The sequence below is a fragment of the Eubalaena glacialis genome, chromosome 1, assembly GCF_028564815.1.
Source record: "Eubalaena glacialis isolate mEubGla1 chromosome 1, mEubGla1.1.hap2.+ XY, whole genome shotgun sequence".
NCBI lineage: Eukaryota > Metazoa > Chordata > Mammalia > Artiodactyla > Balaenidae > Eubalaena > Eubalaena glacialis.
In genome coordinates, this window is record NC_083716.1 from 213,462,655 (window position 1) to 213,482,598 (window position 19,944).

The 19,944-nt window shown below is 35.3% G+C and overlaps 1 protein-coding gene across 3 annotated transcripts in view; it reads left to right on the plus strand.

The window, feature by feature from the left end:
• The window catches only part of UNC80 (unc-80 homolog, NALCN channel complex subunit), a 236,575-nt gene that overhangs the window by 88,692 nt on the left and 127,939 nt on the right, over nucleotides 1–19,944 (plus strand). For all 3 annotated transcript variants that reach the window (XM_061204567.1, XM_061204557.1, XM_061204576.1), the window contains exons 23-24: nucleotides 15,243–15,455; nucleotides 18,831–18,966. In XM_061204567.1, coding sequence (XP_061060550.1) covers nucleotides 15,243–15,455; nucleotides 18,831–18,966 — 349 coding nt within the window. The remainder of the gene's footprint in view (nucleotides 1–15,242; nucleotides 15,456–18,830; nucleotides 18,967–19,944) is intronic.

Here is a 19,944-nt window from a genome sequence, read left to right on the forward strand (position 1 = left end):
AGTTTCATTAGGTCCCATTTGTTTATTTTTGTTTTTATTTCCATTTCTCTAGGAGCTGGGTCAAAAAAGATCTTGCTGTGATTTATGTCATAGAGTGTTCTGCCTATGTTTTCCTCTAAGAGTTTGGTAGTGTCTGGCCTTACTTTGATAGTGTCTGGCCTTACTCATTTCTAATTTTATTGATTTGCATCCTCTCCCTTTTTTTCTTGATGAGTCTGGCTAAGGGTTTATCAATTTTGTTTATCTTCTCAAAGAACCAGCTTTTAGTTTTACGGATCTTTGCTATTGTTTTCTTCATTTCTCTTTCATTAATTTCTGCTCTGATTTTTATGATTTCTTTCCTTCTGCTGACTTTGGGTTTTTTAATTCTTTCTCTAGTTGCTTTAGGTGTAAGTTTAGATTGTTTATTTGAGATTTTTCTTGTTTCTTGAGGTGAGATTGAATTGCTATAAACTTCCCTCTTAGAACTGCTTTTGTTGCATCCCATAGGTTTTGGGTCATCGTGTTTTCATTGTCATTTGTTTCTATGTATTTTTTTATTTCTACTTTGATTTCTTCAGTGATCTCTTGGTTATTTAGTAGCACACTGTTTAGCCTCCATGTATTTGTGATTTTTACAGTTTTTTTTCCTGTAATTGATTTCAAATCTCATAGTGTTGTGGTCAGAAAGGATGCTTGATACGATTTCAATTTTCTTAAATTTTCCAAGGCTTGATTTGTGACCCAAGATGTAATCTATCCTGGAGAATGTTCCATGTGCACTTGAGCAGAAAGTGTATTGTCCCACTTTCTGGTGGCATGTCCTATAAATATCAATTAAATCTATCTGGTCTATTGTGTCATTTAAAGACTGTGTTTCCTTATTTATTTTCTGTTTGGATGATCTATCCATTGGTGTAAGTGGGATGTTAAAGTCCCCTACTATTATTGTGTTACTGTTGATTTCCCCTTTCATTGTTGTTAACGTTTGCCTTATGTATTGAGGTGCTCCTATGTTGGGTGCACAAACATTTATAATTGTTATATCTTCTTCTTGGATTGATCCCTTGATCATTATGTAGTGCCCTTCCTTATCTCTTGTAACAGTCTTTAGTTTAAAGTCTATTTTATCTGATATGAGTATTGCTATTCCAGCTTTCTTTTGATTTCCATTTGCATGGAATATCTTTTTCCATCAATTCACCTTCAGTCTGTATGTGTCCCTAGGTCTGAAGAGTTTCTCTTGTAGACAGCATATATACGAGTCTTATTTTTGTATCCATTCAGCCAGTCTGTGTCTTTTGGTTGTGTCATTTAATCCATTCACATTCAAGGTTGTTATCGACATGTATGTTCCTATTACCCTTTTCTTAATTGTTTTGGGTTTGTTTTTGTGGATCTTTTTCTTCTCTTGTGTTTCCTGCCTAGAGAAGTTTCTTTAGCATTTGTTGTAAAGCTGGTTTGGTGGTGCTGAATTCTCTTATCTTTTGCTTGTCTGAAAAGCTTTTGATTTCTCTGTTAGATCTGAATGAGATCCTTGCTGGGTAGAGTAATCTTGATTGTAAGCCACCATCACCCTGATACCAAAGCTACAAAAAGATATCACAAAGAAAGGAAATTATAGACCAATATCACTGATGAACATAGATGCAAAAATCCTGAACAAAATACAAGCAAACAGAATCTAACAACATATTAAAAGGATCATACACCATGATCAAGTGGGGTTTATCCCAGAGATGCAAGGATTCTTCAGTATATGCAAATCAATTGATGTGATAAACCATATTAACAAATTAAGGAATAAAGAACATATGATCAGCTCAATAGATGCCAAAAAAGCTTTTGACAAAATTCAACATTCATTTATGATAAAAACTCTCCAGAAAATGGGCAGAGAGGGAACCTACCTCAACATAACAAAGGCCATATATGACAAACCCACAGCAAACATCATACTCAACGGTGAAAAATTGAAAGCATTTCCACTAAGATCAGGAACAAGACAAGGATGTCCACTCTCGCCACTCTTATTCAACATAGTTTTGGAAGTCCTAGCCACGGCAATCAGAGAAGAAAAAGAAATAAAGGAATACAAATTGGAAAAGAAGAAGTAAAACTGTCACTGTTTGCAGATGACATGATACTATACATAGAAAATCCTAAAGATGCCACCAGAAAGCTACTAGAACTAATCAATGAATTTGGTAAGGTTGCAGGATACAAAATTAATGCACAGAAACATCTGGCATTCCTATACACCACCAACAAAAAATCAGAAAGAGAAAGTAAGGAAACAATCCCATTCACCATCGCAACAAAAAGAATAAAATACCTAGGAATAAACCTGCCTAAGGAGGCGAAAGACTTGTACTCAGAAAACTGTAAGACAATGATGAAAGAAATCAAAGATGACATAAACAGATGGAGAAATATACCATGTTCTTGTACTGGAAGAACCAGTATTGTGAAAATGACTATACTAGATGGAGAAATATACCATGTTCTTGTACTGGAAGAACCAGTATTGTGAAAATGACTATACTACCCAAAGCAATCTACAGATTCAAGGCAATCCCTATCAAACTACCAATGACATTCTTCACAGAATTAGAACAAAATTTTTACAATTCGTATGGAAACACAAAAGACCCCAAATAGCCTGAGAAAACCATAATTCAAAAAGAGACATGTACTCAATGTTCATTGCAGCACTGTATACAATAACCAGGACATGGAAGCAAACTAAATGTCCATTGACATGAATGGATAAAGAAGATGTGGCACATATATACAATGGAATATTACTCGGCCATGAAAAGAAATGAAATTGAGTTATTTGTAGTGAGGTGGATGGACCTAGAGTCTGTCATACAGAGTGAAGTAAGTCAGAAAGAGAAAAACAAATACCGTATGCTAACGCATATATATGGAATCTTAAAAAAAAAATGGTAGATGAACTTGTGGCAGGGCAGGAATAAAGATGTAGACATAGAGAATGGACTTGAGATCACGGGGAGGGGGAAGGGTAAGCTGTGACGAAGTGAGAGAGTAACATTGACATATATACACTACCAAATGTAAAATAGATGGCTAGTGCGAAGCAGCTGCATCGCATAGGGAGATCAGCTCTGTGCTTTGTGACCACCTACAGGGGTGGGATAGGGAGAGTGAAAGGGAGATGCAAGAGGGAGGGGATATGGGGATATATGTATACATATAGCTGATTCACTTTGTTATACAGCAGAAACTAACACAACACTGTAAAGCAATTATACTCCAATAAAGATATTTTAAAAATTAGCATATGAGTCATATCAAATAAATAATCGATTAATCATAAAAAAAAAAAAAGAAGAAACATGTATCACAGTGTTCATTCCAGCACCATTTACAATAGCCAGGACATGGAAGCAATGTAAATGTCCATCAACAGATGAACAGATAAAGAAGATGAGGCACATATATACAATGGAATATTACCCAGCCATAAAAAGAAATAAAATTGAGTTATTTGTAGCGAGGTGGATGGACCTAGAGTCTGTCATACAGAGTGAAGTAAGTCAGAAAGAGAAAAACAAATACCGTATGCTAACGCATATATATGGAATTAAAAAAAAAAAAGGGTACTGAATACTTAGTGGCAGGGCAGGAAAAAGACATAGAAATAGAGAATGGACTTGAGGGCACAGGGTGGGGAGGGGGAAGCTGGGGTGAAGTGAGAGTAGCATCGACATATATACACTATCAAATGTAAAATAGTTAGCTAGTGGGAAGCAGCAGCATAGCACAAGGAGATGAGCTCGGTGCTTTGCAACGACCTAGAGGGGTGGGATAGGGAGGGTGGGTGGGAGGCTCAAGAGGGAGGGTATATGGGGACATGTGTATGCATATGACTGATGCACTTTGTTGTACAACAGAAACTAACACAGTATTGTGAAGCAATTATACTCCAGTAAAGATCTATTAAAAAATATATTCTATATGTTTTCCAATGCATTTGTGGTTTTAGTCATATACATATATGTGTGTATAAATATATAGAGATAGAAATATGAATATAGAAATATATATAGATGTAGATATGAAGGACACAGATGGATAGATTGATGATAGACAGATAGATAGACAGATATAGATGTCAGATAGATATGCAGATGCAGATATAGATACAGATATACAGATTTATACATAGGTATAGATTCTACCATTTCATCAGATAGGATTTGGGAGAGGAGGGGAAAATGAATGTGTTCAGTTCATCATCACTTTCCAGTGATCACTTTCTCCCATCTCTCTTTTATTGTTTGCTTTTGTTGGATGTCGCATTCATTTTTTTTAAGTGCAGCTTAAATACAGTGTTTACATTATGATGTAATTTTATTTCGGAACAGTTTTCATTGTTTCATTGCCTTCATCATAGAATTTAAATGTGATTTTTTTCAAGTTTCCAATTTTCTTCAGAATTAAAAAGTATTATTAAATGAAAGAAGTACTAGAAATGTCAATATTCAAAGTCTTGCCAATCTGAAGGTTTTTGTTTTAAACAGTCCTCTTGTCATTATTGCTATGACTACAAAGGGGTAATTGGGTCAGTTTTTAGTCCAGCACAGCTCCTCCTCACACTCTTCCTCTTCAGTGTAAATTTAATAAATGCAACTGTAAGACATTTTTAAAAAGAGATGTTTTATAAAGGACTCATTTTATCTTTAGGTTCATATAATCTACAAGCACAAAAATAGTTCAAACAAAAGGCACTTCTGTCTATTTTCTGTATATCTCAGGTGAAATTATCTATCCTTTTTTACCCAGTTGAATAAATAACATGTACAGACATAGTGATTTCTGATTTACTGGTAATTTATTAGCATGAATAACACATAATAATGGCAGTTTGCTTTAGGAACAGTTTCATGCATATAAGAGAGTCAATGGGATCGTAGTTTTCTCCTTAGTCTGTGGACAGAGAAAATCTAATTCATGTTAAATTATAATAGCTTCATAAATAGATAGTTTTAGGAGGACTGGTTATATAATTTTTATCCACATTGGGACACTTTTGAGAGTGAAATGGAGTGCTATCAATAATTATGCCAGTTAGACATAAACTAGAACTCTTGCGGAAAATGAAACATTTGGTTACCATATAGTGATACTTTCAGGTTCACTGCAACAAATGTAATCCACATTGGGGTTTACCATCATAAAACTACTTGGTGATGAATGGAAATTAGCTTTTTTCAAGGAGTTAGGAATATATGCAGACTAGGAACTATCAAAGCAAAATAATATTGTGTCCTCTTTTGAATCATAAGGAAAGTTGAAATAATCCAGTAATAACCAAAACTAAATGGTCAAATTATTCACTTTATTCTAGTGGTATTCCTATACTGAATGTTTGAAAACATTCTATGAAATGTAGCATAAAAAGGATGTATATCATGAATATGTAGAGTTTAAAGAAAAAATTTGAATGTCACATATCCACCACGTATCTTAAAAAATAGGACATTTCCACTTTCTTTAAAGTCCCCTGTATCTCCTTTCCTAATTACTCACCCCTACCTCCTAGAAGGCACTGCTGTCTTGAACTTTGTTTTAATCTTCCCTGTGCTTGCTTTATTTTACCACATGAGCTTGTATCCCTAGAGAATATATCATTTTGTTTTGTTTCCTTATGCTGTATTTTAATGAAATTTGTAATGTAATTTAATTTATAAAAATTTTCTTTAGTGGTTAGCATTTTTATGTCTTTTTAAAGAAATCCCAAGGTAGTAATAAATACGTATTACATTTTCCTCTAAAAGTTTTAAAGTCTGCATTTCACAGTTAGGTCTTTAACTAGAATTTGTTGTGTGTATAAAACAGGATTTTTTTTCTTTCTTTTCTTTTCACATGAAAAAAAATTATCCTAGCATAATATATTGACTAATTCATACTTTATTATCTGATGTGCAACACCATCTTAATCACATGTCAGGTTTCTATGCATGCATGGGTGTCAGTCTGAGTTTTTTTTCTGTTCCATTCCATGTGTGCTGAGTTAATCTACTCTGTCTTAATAGCCTGAACTTTGAACATCACCTAGGTTGTTCTTGGCTCTTTGCTCTTCCATGTGAATTTTATAATTAGCTTGTCAGTGTCTATGAAAATCTTTTGATTTATTCTTAGAATTACATTGAGTCCACAGATAAATTTAGATATAATTAAAATTCAAATTGAAATTCAGATCTGAATTGATCATTCAAAAGTTCTATTTCTTTCTGAGTCCATTTAAGTAATTTTAATTTTTTTAGAAATTTGTCAGTTTTACCTCCATTTTCATATTTGTTGGATTAAAATTGATCATAACATTTTCTTATTAGTTTTTGATCTTTGCAGCATCTGTGATTATTTTTTCTATTTTTATTCCTAAAATTATTTCCTTTTCTTTTCTTGATTAGGCTTGCCAGATATTTGTCAATTTCATTAGTCTTTTTTAATGGTACAATAGAGATTCTCTCTATTGTATCTCGTTGTCTAATTCATTAATTCCTGCCATTATTGTTTTTATTGAAGTATAGTTGATTTACAATGTTGTGGTAGTTTTAGGTGTACAGCAAAGTGATTCAGTTATAAATACACATATATATATAATATTCTTTTTCAGATTATTTTCCCTTATAGGTTATTACAAAATATTGAGTATATCCTGCCCTTATTTTTATTCTTTCCTCCTTCTTGCTTTGAATTCATTGTATTATTATTTTAGCTTACTAGTTGATTGCTTAGCTCATACTTTTATTTTTTTCTGTTCAAAAACTGAGCATTTAGCTATTCATTTCCCTCTAAGTACTCCTTCAATTATGTCATAAATTTTGATAAGTAGTATTTATGTTACAATTTATTTTTAAGTCCTTTTTAATTTATTTAATGGTTTCCTTTTCCATGGGTTACGTAAATATGTACGAGTGTGTGTGTTTCAATTTTATAAATTTCAGAGTTTTGTTAGGTATCCATTTGTTATTGATTTCTAACTTCATTTTCAGATACTGATTCTTTGGAATTAATTTAAACTTGCTTCATGAACTAGAGCATTATTAATTTTTGTAAATGTTCCATGTGTAGTTGAAAAGAATGTGCATTCTCCAGTTGTTGGACACAACATAGAGACTTCTTTCCTTTTTTTTTTTTAAATTGAAGTATAGTTGACATACAATATTATATTAATTTCAGGTGTACAACACAGTGATTTGGCATTTATATACATTATGAATTGATCACGGTAAGTCTAGTAGCTATCTGTCAACTTTGTCATACAAAGTTATTATAATATTATTGACTGTTTTCCCTATACTGTATATTATATTCCAGTGACTTATTTATTTTATAACTGGAAGTATGAAACTTTTAATCCCCTTCACTTATTTTACCCAAACCCTGTTACCCCCTCAACCTCCCATCCCCACCTCTGGCAATCACTAGCTTATTCTTTGTATCTGTGGTTCTGTTTCGCTTAGTTTGTTCATTTTTTTGTTTTTTAGATTCCACATAACAGTAAAATCATACAGATTTTTCCGTCTAACTTATTTCACTTAGCATAATACCCTCTAGGTCCATCAGGGTGCAGTGTTTTATATTCAAGTCTTCTATATTCTTATTTTTACCCCTTACTACTTGATCTGTCAAACACTAAGTTGTGTTAAAATCTCCTCTATGATGACAAACTTGTCCATTTATTTTGTAGTTCCAGCAATTTCTGTTTTATTGATTTAGAGGCAGATCGTTTAGAAGTATAACAAGTATCTGGTGTTATGAACCTTTTATCACTATCTAGTGACCCAGTTTATTTCTAGCATATATAAGATATATTTTTCTTTGATAATAATACAGCTGAAACAGTTTTATTAACATTGGTCTGGTCTATCTTTTTGCCAGTCCTTTCCTTTCAACTTTTCTACATCTTTGTGTTTTAGGTATGTGTTTTGTAAAAAGCAAGTATTTGAATTTTTATAACGTTGTAGTGACCTTTTTTTCCCTAGAAAATTTAGTACATTTGCACAGATTATGATTACTTATATAGATTCACTTCTGTCTTCTTCTGCCTACTTACCACATTTTTTCATTATTTCATTGTATATGTTTCATTTCATTTTTTCATTATTTCATTTTTCATTATTTCATTGTATATTCATTATTTCATGCCTTCTTTCAAATAGTGTTGAATTTTGTTTTATTTCTCTTGCTTTGGTTTGGTTTAGCTTTGTTTTATTCATTTTTCTTTATCAGTTTGAAAATTATTCTATTTATATTTTTAAAAATTGCATGCATATTTAACTCAACAAAGTCTAAATTTAATGAGTATCTTTACTCTTCTTTCAAACAGTAAAAGACTGTAGAGGGTTTTAACCCCAATTATTGTTCAAGATTTAGTTCTCTCTTGTTTTTGTTTTAACATTGATAAAGTAGACATTATTTTTATTGATTGTTAGGAAAATGATTTTTAAATTTGCCCAAAAGCTTAGCATAGTCTTTGCTCACCATTTCTCCTTGCATCTCAGACATTCCTTTCTAAGATCTATATCCTCCTGAAGGAAACCTTTCAGACATTTCTTTGGTGATGATCAACTGGCAGTAGCTCTCTCAGCTACAGTTTAATTGAAAATGTCCTTATTTTGGTCTCATTCTTGAAAGATACTTTTGATAGAATTAGAATCATAGGCTAACATTTTCTTTCTGTACTTCAAAGATATTATCCCCTTCTCTTCTGGCTTAATTAACATTCTTTTATAGGTAATGTGTCTCCCCCAATTCCTTCTCCCAGTTGCTTCTAATACCTTCTCTTTACTGTTGATCTTTTGCACTTTTACTAAAAAGTTTCTAGCCTATATTTCGTATTTCATTAAGCCTGTGAATCATGTAATTGGCATATTATGTCTATTCTGGAAATTTTCCAACTGTTATTTCTTCAAAGATTGTGTCTTTCACATTTTCTCTAATTTTTCCTTCTATAAACTGAAAAGATGCATGATAGAGCTTCTCAGTTTATCCTCTGTTTTTGACAACCTCTTTCATATTTTTCATTTCTTCATCTCTTTCTATGCTGTATTCTGGCTAATTCTCTTCCATTTCACTTTTTCTTTTTTCAGCTGTGTCTAATTTCATGGTTCTTAACCAGGGGTAACTTTGCCCACCAGGGTACATTTGGCAATGTTTGGAGGAATTTTTGGTTGTCACGACTTGGGAATTGCTATTTGCATCTAGTTGGTAGTTAATAAAGATGCTGATAAACATCTCATAATACATAGTGCACGCTTCACAAAAAAGAATTATCTGGCCAAAATGGCCAATAATGCTGAAGTTGAAAAAAACTGATCTAATTTTTGTTTTAATCTATCCATTGAGTTTTAAATTTCAAGTACTACATTTTTTATTTGTAAAAGTTCTATTTACTTCTTGTTTTAAAACTACGTGATCAACTTTGATAATCTAATTCCTTCTACTTTCAATACCCACATTAATCTGTAGATGTATTTGATACATTATGATTCCTATAGCCAAAGTCTTTGTAAAGGGTCTGATTCTACACTTTGCTGTTTCTTCCTACTCTTACTCATGGTGAATTTTTAAAAACATATTTTTAATAAGCTTAACTCCTTGAAACTTTATCTGTGCTGATTCTTTAAGACCTGTGTTAGAAGCAGTGTTATTCAGTGGACCAGCAGTTTTAGCAACATCTGTGAGTATGTTAGAAATGCAGATTTTCAGGCCCTGCAACATCTGCGTCAGAATCTCTGGGGGTGGCCCCAAAGAATCTATTTTAACCATATTCTCTTATGCATACTCAAGTGACTCTTATGCATACTCAAGTTTGAAGATTTGAGAAGCACTAGTTTAAAGTATTCCTACAGAGAGGATTTCCATTTCTTTTCCTCAGGCACCTCGAAACATCACCAACCTAAGATGATTTTTTAACTACTTTTTGGGTGCAAGGAGCATGAAAGTTGTTCCCATTCTAGTCCAAACTTATATGAAAATGTGGAATTTTGATTAGAAGTTCTCATTTAAGACTTTTTTCTTTTTCTTTTTTTTTTTTTTTCCTTTTCTACCCAGAACCAAGACTAGTCATGCAAGCTTACTTCTGTGGGGTAGATCATTTTATTTTTCATGCACTGAAAGTGACACCCACCTGGGATATTGGCTTTATATAGGAGTGTATGGCCTGATCTCACACTCCACTTTGGACCCAGACATTTAATTTGTGGCCCATTGAAAACCCATACTCTGGTCTTGCCATAGTCAGTAGAAACCCTTGGGGCATATATTCCTACGCTAGTTCACACCTTTCTCCCTACCTTCACCCCAGGATTGCACTTTCTTGTAATTTCTGCTCTCCAATGGTCTATCATCTCATGTTAGAAACAAAAGCAAAAACAAAGTGAAAAAAATTGGGGTATTTTATCTAGCATTTTTAGGTGTCTAAACCAAAAGATATTTGTCTTCACACCTAATCCATCATATTGTCAGAAACAGGAGTCCTCATTTGGTTTTTAAAACACTTACCCAAGATATTAGCATGATCTGAGTAAGTGTTAAAATGACTACCCCACCAGACTGGGTACTAAACGATAATGCCTGCCTCTAGCCTGACATCTGAATCATTTCTGTTGCCCGCAGCTTCTGCAGAAATGGGCAGGGGCAGACAGCCTGTCAGTTGCTTAATGATGTCAGTCAGGCAGAGAATTCAGTACAAGCTAAGTAATAAATACTGAGTCACAAGCACATGCTCTCTAGCAAACGAGGTTCCAGTGTACACGAAGAACCACAATAACTGCTTATTCCCAGTGTTTTTAAATAGATAGGTGTCTTGCACCAGCAAGAACTTTATATTTTATTGTAAGGCAATACAAATATTATGTAATTCCCCAGGGACCAACATAAACTATTCACTTTTTAAAATCAGTTAGTTCCTGTCCTGTGTTATGAGTTTTCAGGATCAGTCAGGGTTTCTTCTCACATAATAAGTTTAGATACAGTCCTTCAGGGAAAGGAATGTATTGCAATTATAACCTTTAATTAACCATCATATCTTGGTAACAATATTTTCTAGGTCCCCAGGCAAAATAAAGCACAGCTGTTTGAATTAGTATTCTAGTTCTCTTCTTTACTTTCATAAAGGAAACATTCAATATACATAACGATCTTATAAAACGCAGGAAAATGCCAAAGGAAGTCAAGGAAAAATATCTTGATGCTTGAAGTTTTCTAGCTGTAGAATGTTAGAGAAATCCATGCTGCATAATGCATGACATTTTATAATTTTAACTAGACAGCTCTGTAGCCATTGCAGAGAACACCTTATATAAAACTGAACCATATGAAATTGATGATATTCTACTATTTTTGACCTTCAAACTTAGAAATTTCATAAGGTTCAACCTAACATTTTATCTTCCTAGTTAAAATTGATTCTTGCTTGTCTGGGAACTATGAAGTTATGACATAATGGAATTGAAGCCACTCCGTGGTGTTATGAACATAAAAAGGTGATCTGGCAGACATATTAATAAAAAAGAATTTAAATATGTCTACTTTTCATTTAGGACCACCAGCAAAATTGGTATACCAATGGTATCAAATTTTGTTTAGATGTTCACTTTTAACTATGCCTCTGATACTCTGCGGTTCTTTTCATCCATGCAGCATTCTTCTGATTCATTTTTCTCCATTTGTGCTGTCTTTCTCTGTGATGTGAATCCATCCCTATCCATTCTGTCATGCCTCCATTTTTAACTGCTCCTTCAGATTGCACTGAGCCGTAAGAGGTAAGCTCCATCAAAAGAGGGAAAATTGAATTTCCTTTAAGTCCACGAAGAATCCTTTGTCTAAGGTATTCTATAACCCTGCTCCTAAAATCAATACTTTCTAACTTACACTTTGAAAGGAACTTATAAGGAAAATAATTCCCCATAGCCGCACCCACACTAGACTGCCTTGAATACTCTTTCACACACAGTGTGAAGTTGATACTTGTTGCTAAGTATCTTCTACTAGGATGCATAGTTGAGTACTTAGCTTTGTACCGCAACAGTATCCTCCGTTTTCTGTACAGTAACATACACACTACAATACCCCAGAAATTGGTAGTACTCAGTGCCATCCCAAGTGTGCTTTCATCTACCAGGTTTATGAGGCTTATAATAAGAAGGCAATATTTAAGTCAGGCTATGTCATCATCCCTTAATTCAAACAGTGACATTTCCAAAAGTTACTGGGTTTGATCCAATTTACATGGATCAAATTTATCAGATAATAACCAACCCTCCCTTTAATGTTGTGCTGTATGGTAAATTAATGGAAATTATTTTGTTAATGATCTCAATTCTATTTCCCAACTTAGATTAGGATTTCTTAGGGCCGATAACTGATGATGTCTGGGTTTTATCATAAGAAGCTTTTCAGAGCAGAGAATTAAAATTGCTTTTCATTCAAAACGCCTTGAGCTTCCTAACCAAATAAAAACATATTTTCTAAAGAAGGCAAGCCAATCAACATAGGAAACCTTACATAGCACAATTTGGGTTTTTTATTCATCTTCTGTTAGTCCTCTCAGTGCCATCTAATAGTTAAGAGCAATTAAAAGAAAAAAAAAAAAAACCACCTCTGCCCCATACATTTGAGTTAGGTTAAGTTTTACCCTTGTTCGTCGTGAAGGAGCCAGGGTTCATAACATAATGCTATTCCAGTAGTGTTGTTTCTGTCTTCCCATCATAAAGCAATGAATCCCATTGCTTTTTATTGGAAATGTGTCAAAATGTGACAGGCTAAAAATAAATTTGCATCACTCGCCTTGCCCTCCAGACTGGCATTCGTTTTTAGAGATAGATGTTCCAGCCTTTTCCAGATGCAGATTAGCATATCTGAGATGTTTAGTAAAATGAATATTTAATACAAGAAGAGAGTATAGATATTTAGTCAGTATATTATGGCACCACAGTAATGATAGGTTTGATACAGAAAGTCATCTGACCCTTTGCAATCTAAAGTCTTTCTATCCCTGTGACCTGCTGCCAAGTCTTGGCACCAATGCAGTTGATGATAGTTTCTCATCATCAGTGTCCATCTTTTATTAATGATAGAGTCTCACCATTGTGTTTATCTTGTATTCTGCCTTTTCACATAGATTAACTTTGTCATGGCAATACAACATATGCTTTGTAAAATTAAGTCCCAACATAAATACATTTCTTATTAGAATTCTTGATGGTTTCATTTAAGTTTTAGACAATGAGAAAATGCTTAATGGGCTAACTTACTTGAATCATCCAGGGTATTTGAGATAGTGTGGTACTCAACAGTATGAAGTAGCCAACTCTGCCTGAAGAAGGAAGGGATTAAGGAAGGCTTCTTAGAGGAGGTAACTAAACTGAAGCTTAAAGTGGGAAATTGCCAGATGGAAAAGGGGCTTAAAGGCTCTGCAAGTCATGGAAACAACACATGGAAACGTATGAGATGTTATATCTGGGAGACTAACCAGTTTGACATAATTGGACCACAGAGCACTTGAGATGGGGATAGAGAAAGAGGTGAACCAAATAACGAATGTCAGTTATCTTTATTCATTGATGACTGAGGTAGATTGAGCCTATAATATATTTTAAATGGGAAAGTGATGTGATTATACATTTGTGTTTTAGTAAATAACATTATATGACATTAGTGTCCCTTTTTTTTTTTTTTTAAGTTTTTGGCTGTGCCGCACGGCCTGTGAGATCTTAGTTTGCAACCAGGGATCGAACCTGCACCCCCTACATTGGGAGCGTGGAGTCTTAACCACTGGACCGCTAGGGAAGTCCCAATTGTCCCATTTGTAAACAGTGACTTTCTACATGCATTGTAGAAATCATCTTTTCCCAAGGCTTATATGAGTATAAATTAAGACAATGTAGATATCAAAGAGGAACTAATACAGATCTGGGCATGAGAGAGACCTGAGATTGAATCCTGTGTCGACTTCTTCCCAGCTATATAATAGTGGAAAAATTATACCTCATTTTAAAAAAATATTAAAATGAAGATATTGTTTCACAGGGTTGTTATGATAATTAAGAATTACAATTTATAAAAACTGATCGACACATATTGATATTCTCTGTATATTAGCCCCTATTTTAACATTATGGATTGATGCATTGTTAAGAATGCTATTGCTTGAATGATGAAAACGGTTTCAATTTGAAAACATGTGCTTACTAAGCAACCTATGGTTATTAGGTAACTGAGGTGATAGCTAATATTGTGATGTATATTTCTTTAACTGGCACGAATGAATTTTTGATGTATGTACTTTTTGCGACCTGTTGACCTATGGGAAACTTCACACTCCTTCCCTTATTATTATCATTATTAGTATTATTTTTTTGGCTTATAAAGGGTTCAGTAGATATCTCACTCTTACCAGTTTCTGGGTATCAACTAAAAGCTGTTTCTTTTATTTTTTTCAAGCATGTCTTGACAAGATGGAGCCATATTTTTATTTTCCTGAAGAAATGCTCTATTTTTCATTTATCAATTAAGCAATTTCCTCTTTGTCAAACATTTTCAATTGAAACCATGCCTATTCAAGCAGAATTTGGTCTGTTTATGAAAAATTGGGGAAAGAGACTAACTCAATCTAATTTATTTATTTATTTTTTTGTTTGTTTGTTTTCCGTTTCAGGCCCCATTTTATTCTCTGTTTTCTCTCACAACTCAGCCTAATGTAGTAAGCTCTTCCTTTTCTTATTAGCCAAAATGAGGGAGCAGTTGCACTTCCTTGGAGCTTGTGGATGGTCCTAGATAACAAAATCCCTACTGACACCCTTGGTTAACATACGACTAGTTCTAGAAATTGAATATGTGTTTGCATCATGTTAATTTTAGGTTTAAAAAAAGCATCATATTTAAAACCTTCTGATTAAAAATTATTTCACACTTAAATCCCAGCTGTCTCTGAAATATGCAAAGAGTCATGAAATTACTTGAGATTCTCCAAAAGGAGAAAACTAAACTCAGAAACCTACTTAAAATATCTAATTTTTCAGTACCCAAATTTGCCTTCATGGATTCATTTTCCAGATTTCCCACTACTATTGTAACCATGCTAACACTACCCTGGGAAATATGGCTAAACTAAATCAAAATACGGAGACGAAAATAAACTAAGAGTACATAGTCATTCAGTTTAAGTTCAACTTCATTGTTTGTTAATCCAACATTACTCTTTCCTTAACAACCCTACTCAGGAAGCGCCTGTAGTAGCCAGAGCAGCGCTGTTCCTGGAATGTGCCCGTTTTGTTTACCGCTGCAACCGTGGCAACTGGCCAGAGTGGATGAAAGGGCATCATGTGAATATCACCAAGAAAGGCCTTTCCAGGGGACGGTCTCCCATTGTGGGCAACAAGCGGAACCAGAAGCTTCAGTGGAACGCTGCCAAGCTCTTCTACCAATGGGGAGACGTGAGCTTTTGATTTTCTTCTATAAAAATTAGGCTGAGTGAAGTGAAGAAGTTTTGCGTTTATGTTTGTTCATTTGTTTGGGAGACAATTCATTGAGTATCCATTATGTACCAGGCACTGAACAAAACAATTCAGGGGAAAATAAATGTAATTCATTTAATCTTCCCAATAAATCTACAAAGTTAGACATTATTATCTCTTCTGTCTCTTTTCCTGGTCCTCTGCCTCTTTCCTTCCTATAAATGTAAACATTCTCAGCATCTCTTATAATTTCTTCCTGTATAATCTGCACCAGGATTACATTTATTCCTGTATTTTCAACTGTTAGCTGTATGTCAGAGGCACACACTTCTCTATCCATAGCACTCTTTGGATCCCCGACTGACATCACCAACTGTACTTTGGAGGCATTCACTCAATGTCCTGAAACTCAATCTGACCAAAATAAAACCCTTCTCTCCATTTAAACACACCCCCATCTGCAACCCCTCTTGAATTTTCTATTCTTATTGATAGCACCACCATCATCTAAGATGACAGCCTTGAATATATTCCAAACCTTCTTCTCTTATTGATTCCACCACTTCCATGTCACTGATGCCCTTTTAGGTCAGAACTTCATTACTTCTTATCTATATGACTAAAGTATTTTCCTATTTAGTCTCCTCCCACAATCTCCCCTCATCTGACCCATCCTACACACTGACAGTAAAATCATCTCCCTTTGGCATAGCTCATCTAAAAGTAGAACATTCATACTTATCTTCCAGCCTCCAGACTTGCTCCCTCCAATTCATTCTTCAAACTGCTGTCAGAGTGATTAGGCTAAAATGCAAATCACATTATAGTGCTTCAGTGCTTTTTTCCCTTGGGATAAAACCCAAATTGCTTAGCCTGGCATTGCTGCTCTCTCCACAACCTTTGTTCAAATCACACCAAGATTATGGATGATAAAGCAAACGAGCTAATGTATCTAAAGAACATTTATCTCAATGCTTTGCATCTAAGAGGTGTTCAATAATAATGTTATTATATTAATTCTTGAAAGCAGGGTATATGATTTTTCTGTGCATTGTTAGGCAGCTATCACAGTGCCCCTCGAATGAGTGATAAGGTTCTCCCTGACTCAGAAAGTACCTTTCGTCCTTCTTCAGAATGCAAAATGAAGCCCAGCTTCAAGAACTCTAGGATCTACTCACAATCTACCTTTCCAAGCCCTCAGGCACATTATTTCCTCTCACAAAATGGTGCTTCAACCAATTGGCTTATTTGTCAGTCTCTGAACACGTCAGTGCATTTCCCTGAATACGGATCTTTTGAAACTCTCCATCTAGAATATCCACTTTTCCCCTTCCCCATTAGCCTACACAGCAATTCTTCAGAATCTACAGGAATGAAACTTTGTATGATTCTCTGAAATGAATCTGATTTCTCCATATTCTAATAAATAAAGTGCTTTCAGTCTTTTACACGACTGCTATTTTGGTATGTTATTACCTCCCCAATAGACTGTAAGCTCCTTGAAGTAAAGAGCAACACACAGAGTCAGATACCCTATTTGAATCCGAGTTCAAGGTTGCTGAGCAACCTAGAACAAGTCTTTCGACCTAATTTTCCTAATTGCCGAACAATGATCCTTCTTTATGAAGGTTTATAATCTACTAGGGCACATTAAACAAAGATACTGATGTACTGTAACAATTTATTCAACTTTATTTTTACTTAATACGTAACATTACCTCACCTAATAAATATTTGATGAATGAAAAAGGAATAAACATATTCTCAAGGCACTTTTCTGGTCTTAGAAGAGACATAGAGCTCTAAATTATTATTTAGGTATTTAGTATTATCCCAGACAAGTTCATTTTTTGAGCAACCTTTTAAGCTTTATGAACTGTGGGTTTAACTTAAATTGCTTGGTTTCAGCATCCTGGGAGGATCGATGTAGATTTTTTTTCCCCTGTGAATCTCACTATTAAGTCTGCTGGCTCCATTCCAGACTCATAATTCCACATCTCCTTCCTTAGAGAGGATTTCCAAAAGAGTAGCATCAGGACAAGGCTTTTTGTTGAGGTGGTGGTTTTTGTTTTTATGTTTTGTTTTGTTTGCTTAAAACTTCTCAGGTTAGCAGCTAAAAGTTTAGGATGCTGTGATATTTTTCTACGCTGCTTTCTTTCTCCTTTTTGTGGTTTTTGTTACTCCCCACTTAATTCCAGAGTTTAAGCAGATCCCTTTGTTTTCAGATAGCCAAGACGTTCAAACAACTTGTGTTTTTATTTAAAGTGTTCTGGACATATCTTTGTCAGTTTCCAGTAGTGAATCTAATCTCTTGCATGCCCAGAATGTAGTAACTTTTCTAAATATTTTAAAAGGATGATATAGGAAGAAAAAAGAAAAGTAGCTGGAATTTTGTTCTTATTAATGCACAGAGTAACCAAACTGTCAAATTCTAGGTTCAGTGCTCATTTTAGCTTTTTGACTCTCTTTCTTAAGCATGCATCTCCTCTTTTGTTGCATACAATTTGTCATTGGAATGTAAAAGGAATTAGATAGAGGTAGCATATTGTGTCTTTTCTTTCGGATAATTCCTTTTGGTAAATCAGACAATAGTACATGATGATTCAGAAGAACAGATAGTAAGTATTGGTTTTATGAATACCTTGTAAGAGCCAATATTGCCCATGTGCTGACTTATTAAAAATCATATTTCTAATGTTGATGTTGGGTACACTATCAAAAGAATAGTATTTCTTTCTCATTCATAGTAAATCATGGAGGGGGGGAACAAAGTCTATAAGAAAGTCATTGATTGCATATATGATGACAGATACAAATAAAATTGCAGTTCCAGAATTCATGCCAATCTCCAAGCTCATTTGCATGATAGTGCCTTTCTCATAAAATAGCATAATCAGAAACACTCTGAAGAACTGTGACTTCTTATTTTTTACTGCAGCAAAATCCTCCATTAGAAACAACTGCAAAACAAAACAAACAAAAAAAATGACAAAAAACAAAAACAACAACAACAAAAAACAACTGCATACTCCCTTATGTGAAACCTATAAAATAGATGACCATTGAGGAAATAGAAATATTTTCAGAGAATGTTTTGTATGAGAATAAAAAATGCCATTCCATTTCCTAAAAGTCTTTAGACACAGTGACCTTAGAGGTAGCATCAGTGCCTTCCCTCTCTGGGTTCCCACATTGGGAAATGAAACATGGTGGTAACAACACTGTGGCAGACAGAGGAGGCTTATGCTGAAAATAATTCCCATTAATTGGTTGCTGGTGACCTCTGTAATGTGAGAGCCTATTTTACAGTCTGACGTATCTCATGCTGTTTTGTTCTTTTTCTCTTCATGGTAGGCAATTGGCGTCCGGTTGAATGAGCTGTGCCATGGGGAAAGTGAGAGCCCAGCCAACCTTCTGGGTCTCATTTATGATGAGGAGACCAAGAGGAGACTGAGAAAGGAGGATGAGGAGGAAGACTTTTTAGATGACAGTAAGGAGACTCCCTTTACTACAAGAACCCCTGCTTGTAAGAACCTCTGCTTTAGGAGCACGTAATATTTCTCTTTCCTCTTTCACATTCTTACCACCTTCCCATGTCTCCCACTGCACCTTCTCCCCTATTCCCTCTGCATGGATGTGAGCATGTGCATAAAGCCACACAAAGAGAGAGCAGGAACCAGAAGGAGAAGACTGTAGACAGGGGCAAAGAGTTGGCAATATGGAACACTCATTGCTTTGTAGTCTCTGACTCTTAATATTGTAAATACGAAGATCAGTTTTAGGCCTCCTTGAGAAAATATAGTTGTGCTGCCCCAGAAGAGGGCTGGTCAGGGTTTGTGTTTTATTACTGCTCTTGGAGTTTTAAAAAAGGGTTAGACCTGAGGGAGACCTTCAAGATGGCAGAGGAGTAAGACGTGGAGATCACCTTCCTCCCCGTAAATACATCAGAAATACATCTACATGTGGAACAACTCCTACAGAGCACCCACTGAATGCTGGCAGAAGACCTCAGACTTCCCAAAAGGCAAGACACTCCCCACGTACCTGGGTAGAGCAGAAGAAAAAAAAGAGAGACAAAAGAATAGGGACGGGACCTGCCCCTCTGGGAGGGAGCTGTGAAGGAGAAAAAGCTTCCACACACTAGGAAACCCCTTCACTGGTGGAGGCAGGGGTGGGCGGGGGGGAAGCTTCAGACCCACAGAGGAGAACACAGCAACAGGGGTGCAGAGGGCAAAGCGGAGAGATTCCTGCACAGGGGATCGGTGCCGACCAGCACTCACCAGCCCGAGAGGCTTGCCTGCTCACCCGCCAGGGCGGGCGGGGGCTGGGAGATGAGGCTTGGGCTTCAGAGGTCAGATCCGAGGGAGAGGACTGGGGTTGGCTGTGTGAACACAGCCCGAAGGGGGCTAGTGCACCACAGCTAGCTGGGAGGGAGTCGGGGGAAAAGTGTGGACCTTCCTAAGAGGCA